The sequence below is a fragment of the Lissotriton helveticus genome, chromosome 6 (genome assembly GCF_964261635.1).
Source record: "Lissotriton helveticus chromosome 6, aLisHel1.1, whole genome shotgun sequence".
NCBI lineage: Eukaryota > Metazoa > Chordata > Amphibia > Caudata > Salamandridae > Lissotriton > Lissotriton helveticus.
Genome location: NC_136067.1, coordinates 1499214480 through 1499234315, shown reverse-complemented (window position 1 = coordinate 1499234315; position 19836 = coordinate 1499214480). Strand labels below are relative to the sequence as shown.

Below are 19836 nucleotides of genomic sequence, written 5' to 3'. Positions count from 1 at the left end.
TCATTTTCTGACCGCCAAAACTGTGCTGGGTGAACACTTGCATGCTAACTTTAAAATGGTGAGAAGGGTACCATGGGTGGGCAAGTCCAAGAAAAGTATGGAGGGTGATTGTGTCATGGTGAGTTTTGGCTCCCCCAGATTGGTGGATGATATCTTGAGGCAGGCAGGATCAGCTAGAATTCACCATGACTATGTAAATGTAGTCCCGTTGAGGTTTTTTTACCCCACCCAACTTTGGAATTCTTGGTAAGGGACAGCCCAATCCTCAAGTAGCTCCCCATACTGACCCAGTCACATTAAGTAACAGATATGAGGCCCTGAGCTCACTGGATACTAATGACTGACTCGAGGATGATAACACTAGGGCTCAGGGAAGGGTGTGTCCAGCTGATGTGGATAGAGTGTGTTTACCAGTGGAAACAGGGTTGCAGAGTCCATCAGCACAGCTAATAACCCCCATCGGGGGCAGGGACACTGATATAATAGAGACAGGGAACAGAACTACTGAACAACCCATAGGGGATAGAGGGTTGGACCCAGGGTATGCCGGAACCTCTGATGGGAAATGGACTATTAGTGGAACAGGGGAAGTAGTAAGAGTTATCTCTTGGAATATAGCTGGCCTGGCATTCAAATTTAACAATTTTGAGTGGCGTCAATATATCAGCAGGTACCAGATAATCAGCCTCCAGGAGACATGGGTGGTTGACAATAGCCCCTTTCACATCCAGGGGTATAAATGTTTTTTTGTCCAGGCACTGAAATCACGATCAGGTAGAGCCATGGGAGGACTGTCTATATATGTAGATTTGAACCTCCAGGGCACATGGTCCAATATGGACTGGTGCTCGCATGCTCTACAGGCAGTACGGTTTAGGGGCAAAGGATTAAGGTTGACCATGTTTAATGTTTACAATAATGGGGCTGGTGGAGATTATAACACATTTATAAGGGAACTGGATGATAGATTGAGCCAAGAATCCACAGTTAGGGAAGGGGCTTATGCCCCTACCATACTCGTTATGGGAGATTTTAACTGCCACCTATGTCCGGCTTTAGTTCCTATAGACGCGGAATGGTCACATTGCCCCGTGGAGGACGGGCCGCATTTTGACCATACGCCAGAAGGTCTTGCTTTTAGTAAACTCCTACATAACCATGATATAGAGCACACCATTAATATGATGGTTGTGGAGAGGGACGGTAGTTTACCCCCGACATTCAAGGGTAGAGGGTGTTACTCATTTATTGACTACATCCTAGCCTCTAGAGTCTTAAAAAATAGAATTTCCAGTGTAGGGATAGAATGGAGCTCTTTTAGTGATCACAATCCTTTAGTACTGGAGTTCTCCTACTTGGCTCGGCCCAGGTGTAGACAGCCGGGTACAACTATTGAGTAGGTAACGGACCAGGGTAGACGGCTGAGGTGGTCTAAAATAGACGGGGAAACCTTCTACAAATCCTTGATGGATACTGGGAAATCCGCTGTTGAGGACTGTTTAGATATGCCTGTAGAAGGTTTTGCGTTACTCTCAGCATTTGGGCAGATCGCTAGCCTGATAGACGGGTTGCTAAAAACAAGGGCGCCTATGAGGAACAACTGTCAACCAAGATGGTTTGACAGTGATTGTTCCCACGCTCTAAGGGAGCTTAAAAGTAGCCTCAAAACTAGGCCTAGGAATACCCAACAAGTAGCAATGTGTAGACAAAAATATAAGAGCGAGACCAAGAGGAGGAAACTAGTCCTACAGGGGGAAGCATGGGCCGACTTAAGAGAGGCAGGAGAAAAAAGGGACTTGTCTGAATTCTGGAGAATTATCAGCAGACCAAGCTTCCAGGATGACAATGCCCCCAAAATAGGGACAAATATTTTGCCTGAACAGTGGGTCACACATTTTAAGGGGCTGTACAACCATGAAGCAGGAATGATTGAAGAGAAGGCAGGGACGGTGCAGCAGGGTCAGCCTGTCGTTTTTTCCATTAAGGAAATTACTGCAGGAATTGAGGGTCTGTCAAAATATAAAGCCCCCGGCCCAGATGGGATCCCGCCTGATTTGTTTCTGAGCTGTGTGGAGCTGTGGGCCCCTATAATGACTACAATCATAAATGCAGCTATTAGTTGTGGATTGCCGTCTTCATGGTCAACGGCCATAATCGTCCCTATTTTTAAAAAGGGCAATAGGGACAACCCCCAGTGCAATCGCCCAATTTCACTGATTGACGTGTCTGCGAAACTTTTGGGTCGAGGAATCCTTAATCGTCTGGCTGAGTGGACCGAGGAAAATAACACCATCTCGGACACTCAGTACGGCTTTAGGATAGGGAGGTCTACTAGCGACCAATGCCTGAACCTCTACATGCTGACTGCCAAACACATCAAGGCCAGCAACAAAGTTATCTATATGGGGTTCATGGATTTGGCAGCCGCCTTCAACCACGTGAATAGGGATAAGCTCTGGGCTATGATGACCCTTATGGGGATTGATGTTGGCCTGATTAACATCTTAAGGGAGCTTCATAGTGACACCTCAGCAAAAGTACGGTATAACAAGGAGGGTGGGTTGACAGAATCATTCCCATGTAGGAGCGGGGTACGGCAAGGCTGTATTCTCGCCCCTTTTTTATTCTCTCTTTATATAAATGGTTTAGAGCAGTTCTTGTTAAATTTGAAAACAGACTCTCCAAGAGTAGGGTCTCGTTACATCCCTGTTTTACTTTACGCGGATGACGCGGTCTTGCTTGCTCGTACGCCAAAGAGTCTACAAATTTTAATTGACGGATCTGTTAAATTTATGGAATCTTTAGAACTGTCCGTCAACCTGGGCAAGTCTTGCATGCTCTTGGCAGGCAATAAACCTTGTACCAAATCAACCTTCAGGATAGGAAGCCACAAAATAGAAAGGGTTAAAACATTCTCTTACCTAGGCTTACTATTTGGTAGGTATTTACAATTTAATTCCCTGGTGGAGGAGCGTTGTAGTAAAATGATTGCCACTAATGGTGCTATTGCAAGCTACGGGCGGAGGGTAGGCAGATGGTGCCCCGAACAGGTGATGAACCTTTATGGCTCTGTGTTGCTCCAGAGTCATCTAAGGGGCAGAGGTATGGGGCTTTGCTAACATTACGCAGCTTCAGCGGGAAGAAAATAAATACTTACGATCTATTTTGAAAATCCCACAAAGTACCCCTGCTGTTATAGCACACAGGGAATTAGGGAGGCCATTCCTTGAAGATTTGGTGAAGCTCAGACCCATCTTGGCCTGGCTGTAAATTTGGACAAATCCTGAGGCGTCCTTAAGTAGGGAAATTCTAAGTGATTGCCTAGGAAGAGATAAATGCATGTGCATCCCATGGATCAACTATGTAAAGGCCACCCTAGAAACTCTTGGCTATAAGAATCTTTGTCGATCCGGTAACAATTGTACCCCAGGACAAAGTGATCGTAAAGAGAGCCTTTTCAGCCCAGAAAACAAAACATAGAGCAGAAGGGTCTAAAAAAACTGTGAGTGCCCATAGTCTGGTCAAAAGCACTGAGGGAATGGAGCCATACTTATACCTCATGTACAATGCCCAAGATAAGTTGTTAATGTGTCGTTTTAGGCTCAATTTATTACCCTATTTATTAGCGTCCCCGTCAGGGTTTTTATCCACAATTGAGCAGAAGGGATCCTGCGGCTGCGACAATAGGTCTCCGCAGGATTCCCTTCATTTTGTATTATTGTATTCTTTTTATTCAATGCCTTGGCGTAGATTCCTGGTAGATATTTTAAAACAAGCGAATTTGAAATTTGCTAAAGCTGCTATAATTTATTTACAACAAGCGACTGACCCTTTTACATTATGCTGTATTATGAACTTCATCAAAGTGGCGGTTAGACTGAGGGCAACTAGAGGGGGGGACTGATTGATAAGACCTCCAATGTATTTATTTTGTTTTCTCCCTTTTAAAAAAAAATTAGATTGTATTACAAGTTGAGTTCTGATAATGATTTAATGAGATTTTAACTATCTGTATATATATATGTGCTTTCATGGTGATTTTTAATCATCGAATAAAGAACTCTTGACTTGACTTGACTATTCCCATTTGGGAATTACACTTCTAAAATGTTGTAAAGCAATCCCAGTAGTATCTTATGGGAGAGATAGGTCTTGCAGTAGTGTAAAACGAAGTTAAGAGTTTTTCTCTACCAGGACGTATAAAACGTAAGGGCACGTTTCCTCCTTTTTCAAGTATATTGCACTCGGCCCTCTGTCCTGACCAGGGTCCACCCTAGGGGTGACTTATATGTATTCAAAATGAAGGTTTTGGCCTTTGTCAAGTTGAAATGGAAGTTTAAACTGCGCACTCAGGCTCTGCAGTGGCAGGCCTGAGACATGTTTAAAGGGCTACTTAAGTGGGTGGCACCATCATTGCTGCAGACCCACTAGTAGCATTTAATGTACAGGCCCTGAGCTCATATAGTGCCACTTATAAGTGCATTCAATATGGCAACTGGGTATAAGCCAATGTTTCCATTTTTTGAGGAGTGAGCACAAGTACTTAAGCACTGGTTAACAGTGGTAAAGTGTATAGAGTCCTACAGCCAACAAAAACGAATTCAGCAAAAAGTAAGAGAAAGAAGGCAAACAGTTTGGGGATGACTCTGCAAAAGGGGCCAGGTCAAATAGTATCCATATATTGATTTTGCAAATTATACATAAAGCATGTGCATCGGAGAGTCTTTCTTAAAGGCTTAGTTCCAGATATTCGCATTCTGTAAATGTGATCTTCAACTAGTACATCACAATGACTTAAAGGGTGTTAACACTATTCCTTCTCTACTTTGTGCTTTGTAGACAGCTTATCCTCGGATTGGTCTTAAACACGGTCATTGTTTACTACATGAAGAACTGGCCACATTGGTTCTCATTTTTTCAATTCAATTATTTTTGAGTAGGAAGAAGAGAGAAGCCAAAGAAGTCCAGCAAGGCCGCAAAGAAACCAGTTTCTTCACCTAGCATTCAAAAGAAGGAAAAGAACATAGACAAGGTAGTTTTTATGGATACATTCTAATATTATGCACATTAAAATTGACAACAAAGTTGTCTCCTCATACTAATTTGCCATTTCGGGTTTGAAATATGTATCATTTTATGTAGCAAACAAATGCACGTATTGCCTTTCTACTCAAATTGTTGGGCACATATTATTTTGTAGTACTGTTTCTGATGGCTTAAAAGGTATTAAATCATGAATTATATCACAGGGTTTACAAATGGGGAACTCTGTGCACTTTTACAGCCACCAACCTAAAGGCCGCGAAGGCAGACGTTATGCACATACTTACTTGAACTATCGGACTCTACAGTCACACAATCTGAATAATAATGTATGATAGCAGAGTACCGAATGCAAGGGGTAAACATTGCGCACACGGCCGAACAGAGGGCAACCCCTTCTGGATAAGGGACTCTTGTTGGGATCAATCACAGCTTGTAAAATATAACCTTTCTTATGCTTGAATATACCACTACATGTAAATGGGACGGAATGTAATGATCAATATGTGATAAAAGACTGAGAATGTACGGTATCTTGTTTACAAAAAATAAAGGAAAAATACATTTTTTTTTAAAAACTATATCACAGGGTTTAACTGCGATGTGTGGGAGAAATTACATGACCATATAAATGCAATTACAATACAATACCATGTTTTAGTGGACTGGCTTGTTGCTGTTTGGCCCCATCTTCCACACGTCCTCCACTGCAGTGCATTGTACATCAAGTTGCATGGCTAGCCATTGATTTAATGAGTCTCCCTTTTGTCTACAATGTAGGGCACAACAGGAAACACTAGACTGCCCATAAGGCAGCTGTTAGTCCTACAGTTGCAGGTTACCTCTATATTCTCATTTTAAACCTAAGCCTTGTTGGAGATTACATTTGACATTGTCGGTTATAGCGCCACCAGATTGTTTACAACAGTCAGATTTATTTCAACTTCTACGCAAACCATGTGGATTTCACTCAATATTGCCTGCTCTCCTCACCAAGGTTTTACATGAATGAATAAGCCTGACAAGCAGCATCTGCTTTCTGGTTGCGTGGGAGAACCCACTACGATTGACCTGCGGGAAGAGCAAACTGGGGGTGATAGTTTGAAAACCTTAAAAGAAATTTGCATAGGCTTGCACATTAATCAAGACAGTATCTCTGGAAGTTCATTCATAGTCACCCAAATTGCATCTCTTTTTTTGCAGTTACAGAACACCTTCAATGTAAAACAATTTCATTTATAATGTTACAATAAAAGTATTTAATTTTTCCCTAAATATGAACTAACTTCAATTTCAAGCAAATTATGCTGTTCTTTCCTACCCCTATTTTAAAAGACTAAATAAAACTAAAAGGAAGCCAATTTGTAGTTAAACAAAAGTAAAGAAATACAGTGTGCTCCAGAGTTAGATATTAGGGACCTTTTGTCATGGACTCCCAACGCTGGATTACCTGTAAGCTGTCTCACATAATCTTCCACTCTTTCTCATTGCCACTGATATTGTATGCATAGTGAATGTGAGAAGTGAAAATGGACAAAAATATAGAAGTAAAGGTAATGATATCCACACACCTGGAGAAAAGAGAGGCACAGGTGACAACTTTATTTGGATTTGTGATTGCATTGCAGAATTGTTTGATGCTTTGATTCTTTTCATCATGTTCTTAAATTTGCTTTAGTGAACCTGTTCTGGTTCCCATTCTCCTAAATATTCTTATTACACACCAAAAAATGGGGCCTATTATGATTGCGGAATTTCCGCATCCTCCGGGCCGGCGGAAGCCACCGCCGCCCCGGAGGATGCGGAAAAACAGCAGCGGACCCACCAAAGACCCACCGCCACATTAGGATGGCTGGTGGGTCCTGGTTTCCGTCCGCCGCTTTTCCGCCGCGGTTGGCTTACAACTGCGGCGGAAAAGCTCTAATATGGTGGCGGTGTCTTTCAGACACCGTCCGCCATATTAGGATTGCTGCCAAGATATGCTTTTCCGCGGCGGGTTTACCGCCGTTGAAAAGCATACTGATCTTAACTGCAGGGGCCCGTTGCGGGCCCCCTAGGTGAAGGGGTGGGGGTGGGGGGTGCACATGGGGGGTACCTATGGTACCCCCCTGTATTTGTATGCAGAAAACGGCAGGCACCGCGCGGTGCCTGCCACTTTCTACATACAAATGCAATGCATGCATTTGAAGCTGCACCCGCCGCAATGTTAAAAATAGAGGATGTGACCGCCAGGGTGGCGGTCACATCCTAATAGCACAGGAGGGAACGCCGCAGCCCATGCGGACGTTCCCTCATCCTCGGTGATCGCGGACGGACTCAAGTCCGTCCGCGATCATAATCGGCCCCAATGTTTGGTAGTCTTGGTGTTGTACTTATATTAAGATGCACCCTCAGGAACACCGGTGATCTTCTGGGATTTTGAAGTCTTGTGAGCGAGTCAGTGTCCAGGCACATCTTTGAAGTGCTCTGGAAAGTATTTCTGAGCACTTACTACTACACTTCCAATGTTCTTTTACTGCCAATAAAAAAAATGAAGCATGAATCGACATAGGTAAAAAAAAAATTCATTTTTGGATCAATGTCAGGTCTTCTTAATACCTGAACAATCTTCTGTGTGTGAACTAACGTACCCAGGGACCATAAAGTAGTAGTGCAGGGAATATATGTAAATCTCTTTTCCTTGATAGAACGCTTTACTCCATGCCAATTTGATATTACCTTAGAAAGTGTTTTTGCCAAAGTCAGATAGTTGTAACCCTTTATTCATTGTTGTTTTTTCTTCTCCTATTTGCTCAGTCTCTGCACCAGGTTTTTTTGCTAAGGGGCCTGCCATCAGTGGAAAAACGTCCTAGAAAAACAACTTGCGGTCTGTCTGCATAGGATATGTACCATCGATGAGTGCCCAATATGGCAAATAAAATGTAATTTATGAGTCTAAGGGGCAGAGTGTAAACCTGGCTGGGACATGCTTGTAGTTTCCAGCTTAACGAAAACAGTTAGATGGTGCTTTCCTCTGCATTGTTACCTTACTGGTACTCACTTTCACACTCTGGGATTCACAAACACCCTGGTCCTATCATCACTGCGTACTGCCACAATTATTATTGCTCGATGTCGAGAGGCACACCAGTGAAATGATTGACACAAAGGATCAATTCTTTGGCAAGAAGTAGCTTGAGATCAAGAAACTAAGAATTAAGGCTGTTGATACTTTGAAGTTTGCTATAGAGGGCCTTAACTTCAAACACCACACATTTGACATTGTGGACACCAAAGGACACCTGATGTGGGACTCAAGAGCCTTCAGCTGATGTCAACCTTTATCATCATTGGGTTCCTAACACTGCCTTTCCACAGGGACAAGCTTTTGCTCTGCAATTATACCCTGTTCAACTAATCTAGTCCATAGCTCATTGGATATTTCATCTCAGTCTATACTTTATTCTAGACCCGAGTCCCATGATCCAAGGCTTCTCTGTATAGAAGACCATACTTTAGGAAAAGAGGGAATTCTGACACTGCAATGTGATGACATCTACTGTATTCTTCCTGCAAAATATCGCAGTTCAAATGTGATAAATTGCTGGCATGCTTTGCAGGGTTTTTCTATTCACTGTTATCTTTAAGAAGCTTTTGTCCTACACATTCAAGTTTAGAGCACCTGGCAATAAAATTCTACTCTAACCCACATTGGCACACCAAATTCACTTGGCTGCAGGACTCTCTCAACCAGCTCAAACAATTCTACTGCAAATCAAATTAGAAATGAGCTGGCAAAAAGATACAAACCTCCTTAGCTGTGCTTGCATGCGCCACATAATAAAGCACAAGACACTTTCAACAGCTCACACCAACTTTGAAGTGCTGCATAGAATAATTTCAACATAATATTCTCCCTAACTCATACCTGATACTCCATTGAACTCTGAAACCATGGATCACTGTGTGGGAGGTCTTCTGATAGTGGCTTCTTTAACATGATTTTGTCACTGCCTTCAGCATGATGCAGGAGACACAATTCGATGTTTCTAGTCCTTCCTGTTTAACCATACTCCTGGTGTATGAGAGGGAGACTCCTCCCTCAAGCACTGTTTACTGCTTAGTTCCCCAAGAGTCTCCTCCGTGCATACTTGTTTAATATCAGTGTCAAACCCGTAATGGATGTAGTGCTCTGTCACTGTCTACAATTCCAGTCCCACATTGACATCTTCTACTTGTCTTAGGTCAATAAGACTAATTTTCAATGTTTTTTACATCCTGAATAAGACTAAACAGTCTCAAATTAATAGCATGTTGTAATACAGAGTTATGTACTGCCCTGCTGCCATTTCTAAGTACTGCATGGATGTTATCAGCACTCAAATTGCAGTATTCAAATTGCTGAGCAGAAGGCATTTAGTTGTAGTAAAGTTAGGACTCCTAACTTTACTACTACTAAATGCCTTTTGTGACTACCGAAAGTTTTAAAGTTAGGATTTTGTCTCAGTTAAGCAGTAGTAAAGTTAGGAAGCCTAACTTTACTACTACTAAATGCCTGCTGTGAATACCAAAAGTAGTAAGTTTAGGATTTTATCTCCGATTAGTTCTGTGAATCAGCCCCTTTGAAATTGTGACGAAGTGTTGACCACCAAGAGAAAAACGGAATTGTGAAGAAGTGTGCTTGGTTTCAAACCTGATTATGGATGTGGCAAAGTTCTCATGGTTAAGACTGTTACCTGTAAATAGGTGGGTAACACAAAATTCAACCCCATAATTTTCAGGCTTGATGTGTTTGCATCTCATCCTGACATGTACACATAATGAAGACAGACTTGTAGCACTAGTCATCAGCTTTCAGTCAAAGTAATTTCATGAAATTGTGAAACCTGTGCCCAAAAAAGAAGCTTTATAAAATGAAGGGAAATGTGGAAAGTCGCTGCCAGTACAAGCTGCCAGTACAAGCTGGCAAAACACCAACAGCTCTGAAGCCATGGCTCCCTCTACTTTAATGTATCCATCTGGAAGAGGGCTAGAGCAGCAGTGTTTTTTCAGCATGGTAAGACATCTTAGGAGTCAAATGGACACTCAGTGTTGTGTAGAATAGACAGACTTTCAGGTTTAAGAGTTCACCGCCAAACAGTTCATGGTTGAAATCACACATACTTCTGTCATCGTGGACTGGTGCGTTCAACTAAATTTGCACCTGTTAAAAAAAAAACCACGGCTAAGGTGTCCAGATTAAAGGAGAGGTAAGGAAAAGAACCCTACTACTTCATAATAGACCTGCTCTAATCATTCTGAGCGTAAACACTGCAAACAAATAGGTGCAGAAAAAGATGTTCAGTTTGGGGCTATACCAAACGTCCCCATCTAAGCTATGAAGACTGAGGCTGTGGTCTAAAAACCTTAAAAATCTATGTTTCCAGATTCTTATTGCTAGAAACATTGGAAATATGTGGTAAAAAAACTAAATCCTGTACAAAGACTTGATCTTCAGCCAATCTCCAATTGATTTATTCTAGTGTGTGGAAGTCGCTTATCTAGAAAAGATGAAAAGTTTTGTCTTACACACTTGAGCATTTGGCTTCTCAAATCCTAATGCTAACACAGCATTCTCTGTATTTCCAGGCATAACACAATATCCCTGGGGCTTCAGACCGTCCCCAGAAAATCATTGCCTCTCCAGGGTAATCAATTCAAGTTTGTGAGCTGTGTTAGACAGGATGTATGACGTTACGACGCATACTTTTACAACGCCTACCTTTACAACGCAATTTTTACAACGCAGGATCCATGACAAAGAATATCTTTACAACGCATGTTTTTACATCGCAGATGCCTTTACAACACATGCCATTACAATGTAAGTATTGGTAAGTATATAATTTTTTTTAAATGTAATTAATTAAAATTAATATAATTTAATTTATTTTAAATTTTACTTTAATTTTCTTTTCTTTTTTAATATATATATATTTTTTTATAATAATTTATGCGTTTTAAAATAATGGGTGAAATAGTAGGATAAGTGCTGGATAGTGTAGGGGTAAAAATTACTATTCTAACTCCAGGGGGGTGAAATAGTAGGGTAAGTGCTGGATAGTGTAGGGGTAAAAATTACTATTCTAACTCCAGGGGGGTGTAATAGTAGGGTAAGTGCTGGATAGTGTAGGGGTAAAAATTACTATTCTAACTCCAGGGGGGGTGAAATAGTAGGGTAAGTGTTGGATAGTGTAGGGGTAAAAATTACTATTCTAACTCCAGGGGGGTGAAATAGTAGGGTAAGTGCTGGATAGTGTAGGGGTAAAAATTACTATTCTAACTCCAGGGGGATGTAATAGTAGGGTAAGTGCTGGATAGTGTAGGGGTAAAAATTACTATTCTAACTCCAGGGGGGGTGTAAAAGTAGGGTAAATGCTGGATAGTGTAGGGGTAAAAATTACTATTCTAACTCCAGGGGGGTGAAATAGTAGGGTAAGTGCTAAATAATATAAAGGTAAAAATTACTATTCTAACTCCAGGGGGGTGAAATAGTAGGGTAAGTGCTGGATAGTGTAGGGGTAAAAATATTAATTAATAGAATTACTTAAATTATTTTTTTAAATAAATGATATTTAATTTCTAAATATATTAATTAATTAATATTTATTTATTTATTTAAAAAAAATAATTAAATAACATTTTTATTATAATTATATACTTACCAATACTTACGTTGTAATGGCATGCGTTGTAAAGGCATCTGCGATGTAAAAACATGCGTTGTAAAGATATTCGTTGTAATGGATCCTGCGTTGTAAAAGTTGCATTGTATAAGTAGTTCGTCGTAAAAGTTGCGTTGTAAAGGTTATATACCGTTAGACACAATGAATGCAATAGTGCTTCCTTCAGAGCATATCTTCAATTAATTAAAGTGCCTTAAGCTTTAATTTTGTCCTCGATCAGCAGACGCACAAATATTTTTTCATGGCCTGCACAAATGGACATTATTACTCTAGCAAAAGATTCAAAACGGGAACCAAGGGGCCCATTAGGATCTCGGGCGGATCGCCAACCGCCCGCATGGCGGTGGCGATCCGCCCGAGATCCTTCCCCGCCCGCCACCCATTTCGGGGGGACCGCGGCAGACGGAAAGTCCGTCCACCGCTTTTCTGCCCGGTCAACAAGTTGACCGGGCGGAAAAGATTTTAATCTGGTGGCTGAAAAGTTTCTGCGCTCCGTCCATCATCTCCTTGAGTTTGCTTTGTTCGCCCTAAGTTGGCAGTGTATGCCCAGACGTGGGTCCCTTGCTCACTTTGCCACTGGATTCAAGCTAACCTGGCTGAAGAGGGGTGTTACCCTGAAACCGGTCCCAGAATGCTTGTTTCTGGTCCAGGAAAGACATGGCTTGGTAGTTCGGGCTGGACTGTTCCCATGAGGCACAGGGCCAATACTGATTTGCATATAGCTGTGTCTGAACTGGGGTGGCGAAGTGAGCTAAAGAATGAGGATGGATTCAACCCAGATCTGTGACTGGGGGTGAGTGTCTGAAAAGTTTCAGCCCTCCGTCCATAATCTCTTTGTGTTTGCTTTGGTCTTACATGCAATCCCAGTTCTCTCTTGGGAAATCTCCATTAAGTCAGAAGTGTTTGAATAGTTCCACCCACGTACAGGAATCCCTGAGCAATCTTCTTAAATGCAGACATTTTCCTTTCTTCAGGAAGGCCTGTAGAAACACTTACGAAGGAACATATTATGCAGCCTATAAACACAGGCTACAGAGGTTAAATTCGCCAGATTGTACTTACAGAATGGTTAAATATCCTTAAATATGTATAAATTGAAGTGAATATTTTATAAGACAGCTTAAATCTCTTTCACAAATACTTTTTGTAAAGGTGGAAGATGAAGGATAGCTGGACAGTTTAGACCCATAGGCTGCTATTATGTGAGTTTTAAAAGCTTCTATGCCTTTAAAGACCAGGAGACCACCAGTATCCCATCATGCCTATCACGTGGATGTGTCTCAGTTCTTTTTGACGCAATGTGGTAGTGATCGGTAAGTCCAATAAGTTCCACTGTTATGTCCAACAGGCTAGGGGGTCCCTTATGACTTCAGTGGAGATCACCCTAAGAGAGAACTGGAATTACAGGTAAGAAATCATGCCTTCTCTCCTAGGGGAATCTCCATTGATAGTCATAAGCATTTGAATAGATTAGCAAACCCATTACCCAGCAAGAGCTGTGGAAAAGAGAGGAGTGACAATAAGGCTGAATTAAGCAAATACCTTCCTGAGAGAGGCTTTTCCTGCTTGAGCGTCAGCCTAAGCATCCAAATCCAACCAGTAGTGCTTGGTGAATGTGTGAACAGATCTCCATGTTGCTGCTTTACAAAATCCCATTATAGGGACATTTCTCATCATAGCAGCAGTAGCTTCTTTGCTTGTAGTAGAATGGGCCTTAGGTCTAGCTGACAAAGTATTGTTGGTCTTTTGGTAGCATAAGAGTATGCAAGATACCATACATGGGGAGATGGATTGTTTGGAAGTGCCTAAACCTGCACGGACTGGGCCATAGTTGACAAACAATTGTTCTGATCTATGGATATCGCATATCTTTTCTAGATAAAACTTCAAGACCCACGTCAAATCCAGGGAAGGTAGTTTTCTTTCAGGCGGGGTTTAAGGCTGCTGAAAGAAGGTTGGTAATGAGAAGGTGTGATTGACATGAAAGTCAGAAACCACTTTGAAGAGGAATTTTGGGTGAGTCCTCATAACAGCTTTGTTAGAGTGGAAAACTGAGTAAGGCTCTTGAGAACATAACACCTGGATTTCGCTAAAGCTATGAGCTGATGTAATTGCTACGAGGAAAGCTGGTCTCCAAGAGAGGTGCTGCAGGAATGACTTATGAATAGGTTCAATAGAATCCCATATGACACGTGAATGTTAAGCTCTCAATGACTGGAAAGGTGCCTAATGCAAGGGAAAACCTTCTTTAATCCTTCTAGAAAATCCTTGATCACAGGTATTTTGAAAAAAGAGGGTTTTGAAAGACATTTTCTGTAGGCAGTGAGGGCTTCAAAGTGGACTTTTATGGAGGAGAATTGCAAGCCAGAGTTTGCCACATGGAGAAGATGGGGAATAATGACATCTTCCTGGCAAGTTGTTTGACGGCTGACTATGTCCATGCAGTCCTGTGGCAGGTTCTGATGTCCATACTGCACTAGCTCAGGAGCCATGCCTGCAAATTCAAGGAGGAGAGATTGGGGTGAACTATCTGGCCTCTGTACTTTGTTAGCAGGTCTTGTCTGCATGGCAGCTTCAGATGTGGACACTGTGACTGGCGATGAAGGTCAGTGAACCACAATTAACGTGGCCACTCCGGGGCTATAAAGATCATTCTGGCTCTCGCGTAGGACAGTTTGATGTGGACTGATGGTATCAGTGAGATCAGTGAAAAGGCGAAGGGAAATTTGCCGGACCACTAACCATAGGGCATTACCCAGAGTCCCCAGTTGGAAGTATCTTGAGGCAAAGCCTTGGCATTTTTTGTTTTCTGCAGTGGTGAGCAAGTCGATGGATGGAGCACCTAACAGCCTGAAGATGCCTTGCACGACATAATGGTAAAGGACCCACTCATGTTTTTTTTTGCTGAATTTTGCTGAATGCGTCTGCCTGAACATTTTGTGAGTTGCCACGAGATGCAGGTTCCTGGCTATGAGCCATTTCCAAATTGCTTGGGATTCATGGGATATGGGCCTGGACCTCATTCCCCCCTTTTTGTTGAGCTAGTACATGTTTGTTGTATTGTCAGTCTGAACTAGCAGGGAGTGGGTCTTGAATGAAGGGCGAAGTGCTTTTATCACTAGGTGAAATGCCCAAAGCTCGTAGAGATTGATGTGATAGGTCTCTCCCTCGGAGACCATGTGCCTTGAATTTGGAGATAATCCATGTGGGCTCCGCACCCAAGTAATAATGCACTTGTCACTATTGTTTGAGAGGGAACCTGTTGGTGAAAGGCCTTCCTTGAAGCAGGTTGGTTGGAAAGCACCACCATGTTAGACAATGCTTCGCATGAAGGGACTGAATGATTTTGTCTTACCAGTTGACCATTGCTTGGTCCCACTGGTCCTAGAGACATTCCTGAAGGTGGCACATGTGGAGTCGTGCATTCAGACTGAGAAAGAAGCATCAAGCCATAAAGCCAAGGAGAGATGAAACTGACCTCACCGCAGGATGAGAGGCTTTCATGAGAGAGTGACACTTCCAACAGATCGAGAACAGTTTCCCCTCAGAAGGACATGCTCTTGCATGCATGGTGTCGATGGTAGCCCTTAAATATTGCAGAGCATGGACCATAATGGAAAATTGACTTGTAGTTGATGTAAAGACCCAGTCGATGAAGGACCTCTCATGTTCAGTTGTAATTTTGCTGGGCTTCCTGTGCAGTGGACACCATGATTAACCAATTGTCTGGGTAGGGCTAGATGAAGATTGTGTTTCTTGAGGTGACCAGCAATCACTGCCATGCAATTCGAGGAGGTTGTGGGAGTTGACTTGAGGCCATATGGAAGAACTTGGTCTTGTCCCACCACAACAAATTTTATTGGGTTTTATTCGCACAGCATATAGCAACAATTACATGACCTACACTGTCTAAATCCCTAGAAGAAACCCCCTTGGTAACAGGTTCAGGGAGAGGGTCAGGATAAAACTAGTGCAAGTCCATGAGTCCTAATAAAAATGACTCTCAGTGTATCCCCGGTTAATAACCAAATGCATCCCCCAGCTACCCTCCCTCCTCCCCGGATCCCCATCATCGATGTCCGCAGTTGGTTACAGTCGTGATAATTTGTGTGTATAGGAGACGTTAATAAGTGTTCAATGTAGTATGCCTGTCATGTCCCAGGGATGGTCATCTAGAGTGTCGCTACTCCGCTGGTTCATCAAGTGTGCCATAGTCGCTTACTGATTGTACTAAAGCATCCCATGCCTGTGCTGCTTCTAACGCCTTGTCATTGCTCTGTCTTTGCGCATTTTGAAATCTCAGCACACTTTCACCATTAGCCCACTTAAGAAACTCATTCCTCCACCTGACGCTAGTAGGTCCTACCGCTGCTTTCCAGTGCCGTGTGATTTCTCGCTTTGCTAATATGAGCCCCATATCTATAAACTTGCTTGTGATCTTGTTTCTGGGGGTATGGGGAAACCAGTGTAGGACACCCACAGCCAAATCAAATACCATACCCTTTTCTGTTATAGCGTTAAGAGTGTCACCCACCTCCTTCCAATAGAGCGTCGGGTTGGGGCACGACCAGATCATATGATCCAACTCCACTCCTATCTCCGTACAGCGAGGGCATGCTGCAGTTTCCATATTGAAGTATTTTTTTATCTTTCCTGGCGTTAAATACGCCCGGTGGAGGATATAAAAATTTACCAGTTGGAATCTGGCGTTGTGCGTGCTTTTCCAGGCCCTCCGCAGTATCTTAGCCCACACTGTTTCAGGGATATCCTTCCCTATATCAGTTTCCCACTTTAGCTTCAGCACCTCTAGTGGTGGCAGCCCTTCATTGATCATTCTGGAGTAGAGGCAAGTGACCGCCTTAAAGGTCCCCACCACCATCATAACATACTGGCAAGCCATTGTTGTCTTTGGCTCCGTTGGTCCCTCCTTCCAATGCCTCTGTATTGCTCGCGTCAGTTCTGCATGTAGCAGGAAGCCACCCCTTGGTAGATCAAACCGTTCTTGAAGTGTTGGATATGGCAACAATGCTCCATCTTCGAATAAATCGCCTATTTCCTGGATTCCCGCTTCTTCCCAGTTCTGGAGCTGCGACCAATCGCCACCGTGCGGTAGCGCTGTTAGCATCCCCAGTGGAATTTCGGGGGCATATGGGTGAAGTACTTTTGCCCTGCGCTGTGATCGATTCCAGCACAACCTGATAGTTTTTTCTTCTTGTGTGAGATCCCGAAGGTCCAATTTCTGCTGGAGCGCTATAAAGGAAAGGACATGGCGAGGTATACCCACCCACGCCCCTCTTTTGTTCTGGTTCCCGGAATTCTCGTGCTATTTCTTGCGTGTATATCTGTAGTTGGGCCGCTAAATAGTACAGTTCAAAGTCGGGGACCGCAAATCCCCCCTCTAACTTGGGTCGTAATAGGGTGGTCAGTGCTACTCTTCGCCGTCCCGCACCCCCGAGGAAGGATACTATCATGGATTTCGGGAGTTAGAAGGTTGCGACGGGTGTCCACACTGGCAATGTCCTGAAGTAATAAAGGAGCCTCAGGAGCGCCACCATTTTTAGTAAGGCTATTCGTTCTGCCACTGACAGCGGGAGAGTAGCCCAAAAGGACATGCTGCTCTTCAGTGCTCTCAAACTATGGTTAATATTACCCTCTAATATGTCAGTCGTTGCATGACAGACGTGCACGCCCAAGTGTATTTCAGGCATCTGGGCTCCCATCGTGCTTCCCTGATCGTGCTGGGTTGGGTCTCCCCCTGGCGTACAGGAAACAAGCACGTTTTGGACCAGTTCACCTTCAGGCCGGATATCTCACCGAAGCGCGTTAGGAGAGTCTCAGCCCTCAGCATTGCCTCGTCAGCCTCTTCAAGAAAGAGTAGGAGGTCATCGGCGTATAACGAAATATATTGTTGCCCGGCCGCGTAACCCCGGAAAGTGGTGACCTGTCCGAATTGTCATCGCAAGAGGCTCCACTGCCAGAGCGAACAGCAGTGGAGACAGTGAGCACCCCTGTCTCGTGCCTCTCTTGACTGGATATTGCGACGATATCAGCATGCCTGTTTTTCCTCTGGCCACCGCAGAGGCATAGAGGACCGTCGTCCAACGCAGGTAGTCTTCCCCCACTCCGAAGCGCCGCAGCACTGCATAAAGATACTCCCATTCGAGGCTATCAAACGCCTTCTCTATGTCCACCGATAGTATCATCGGGTGCCTGTTTTCGTGATGGTCACCCTCTAGTAGGTGCAGCAAACGGCGCATGTTCGTGGTCGTATTTTGCGTCGGAATAAATCCAGCCTGGTCTTCGTGGACCAGTGTGGTCAGGTGTTCCAACAGTCGAGACGCTAAGATGCTGCTCAGTATTTTGTAGTCCGTGGTTAGCATCGACAGTGGTCTGTACGATGCTGTGTCTCCACTCTCCCTCCCTGGCTTCAGTAATGGTATCATCAGCGCTTCTCGCATAGAGTGTGGCAACCGTCCCAGCTGCTTCGCTTCTTTATAGACCTCAAGCAGTCTGGGTGCTAAAAGGTCAACGTATTTTCTGTAGAATTCTATGGGCAGTCCGTCTAGGCCCGGAGTTTTATTACGTGCCATACGCTTGATGGCATGGCGTATTTCCCCGAGCTTGATATCTTTGCCTAGGTCTTTCGCTTGTTCATGATCCAATTCAGGGAAGCAGAGCCCCTCCAGAAAGATATCTATGGCTGGGGTGCTATTCGTTAACGTCCGTTTGTATAGGGTTTCATAGTATTCCGTGAAGCACTGTAGGATTTCTGGTTGGGTGTAGATTTCCTATCCGTCTGTCGTGCGCATTGACACTATTGGGGAGCCTCTCTTCATGGGGTTGGCAAGCCAAGCCAGCAGGGTCCCGGCTTTGTCGCCCTCCGCATGGGTCCTGGCTGTATATGCCTTGTAGTCGAAGCTGCGCAAGCGCTCCGTTTCCACTGCCACCGCCTCCTTCGCTTCACTGACCTGTTCTTGAAGGTCGGGGTGACCGGGCCTTAAGAGTTCTACCTCGTGGAGTGTCTTCTCCGCCTTATCTAGGTCTGCCAGTAGTACTTTCCGTACTCCCACATATTTCCCTATACAAAACCCTCGTATAAAAACCTTAAAGGCGTCCCACTCCGTCGCTCTTGCCTCGGTCGTGCCGGCATTATCCTCGAAGTATTGAGAAATCCCTTCCTCCAGCGCAGCTTGAAAGAGGGGGTCCTCTAATGTCTCAGGGCGCAGCCTCCAAGTGGGGACACACTAGGAGACCACCGCAGGGCAATTAATAAGGGATTGTGGTCGGACAGCGTTCTAGCTACATATTCAGTCTTCAGGATTGCAGGCAGCAATACAGGGGAGCATAATACGGCGTCCAACCTCACATGGAGTTCGTGCATGCCAGAAAAATGTGAATAATCACGGGCCTGTGGGTGTTGCGCGCGCCAGGCATCTATAAGTCCCCACCTAGTTTGCCATTCCATTCTGCCTCTAGTTACGCGGTGCGTCGGGGAATCCACCAAAGGGGGGTGTGATCTATCAAGGGAGACATCTAGGACTGAGTTAAAATCGCCTCCCAGTATGACCGGCCCCACAAGGAACTGCGCCAAGAACCATGATAGCTTTGCCAGGAAGGCCACCTGATCGACATTTGGTGCGTATATACTACAAAAGGCAATGTCCCTACCCCGAAGTTTTCCTGCTACAGCTACAAACCTTCCCTCCGGATCTAGGATTTGTTTGGTGAGCTGAAAAGCAACCCCAGCCCTGATCCAAATTAAAGCACCCCTAGCGAACGCTGATTATGTGGTGTTAAATACTTAACCCCTCCATCTTCGCTGTAATGCTATACCTTCTGTCTTTGTCAAGTGTGTTTCTTGAAGTAGGGCAACCTGCACCCCCCTCCGTGTTAAATAGGCATGAACTTTATGGCGACGTGGCATGGTGTTAAGCCCCCTCACATTCTAGGTTATACATTTCACATTAGTCATTTCACCCATTGTCCCACAATGTCCTGCGTAGTCCACCCGTACTGCTCCCCAAGAGCCTCAAGTGTGGTAAGTCGTCAACATCGATGATGAGCCCTCCCTTTAACATCCCATAACCCC

The 19836-nt window shown here is 44.0% G+C and overlaps 1 protein-coding gene across 3 annotated transcripts in view; it reads left to right on the top strand.

Annotated features, from left to right (window-relative positions):
* Positions 1–19836, top strand: part of SANBR (SANT and BTB domain regulator of CSR) — a 330259-nt gene that overhangs the window by 210961 nt on the left and 99462 nt on the right. For 2 of the 3 annotated variants that reach the window (XM_078649294.1, XM_078649296.1), the window contains exon 16: positions 4938–5032. In XM_078649294.1, coding sequence (XP_078505420.1) covers positions 4938–5032 — 95 coding nt within the window. The remainder of the gene's footprint in view (positions 1–4937; positions 5033–19836) is intronic. The other variant, XM_078649295.1, reaches the window with a different exon arrangement.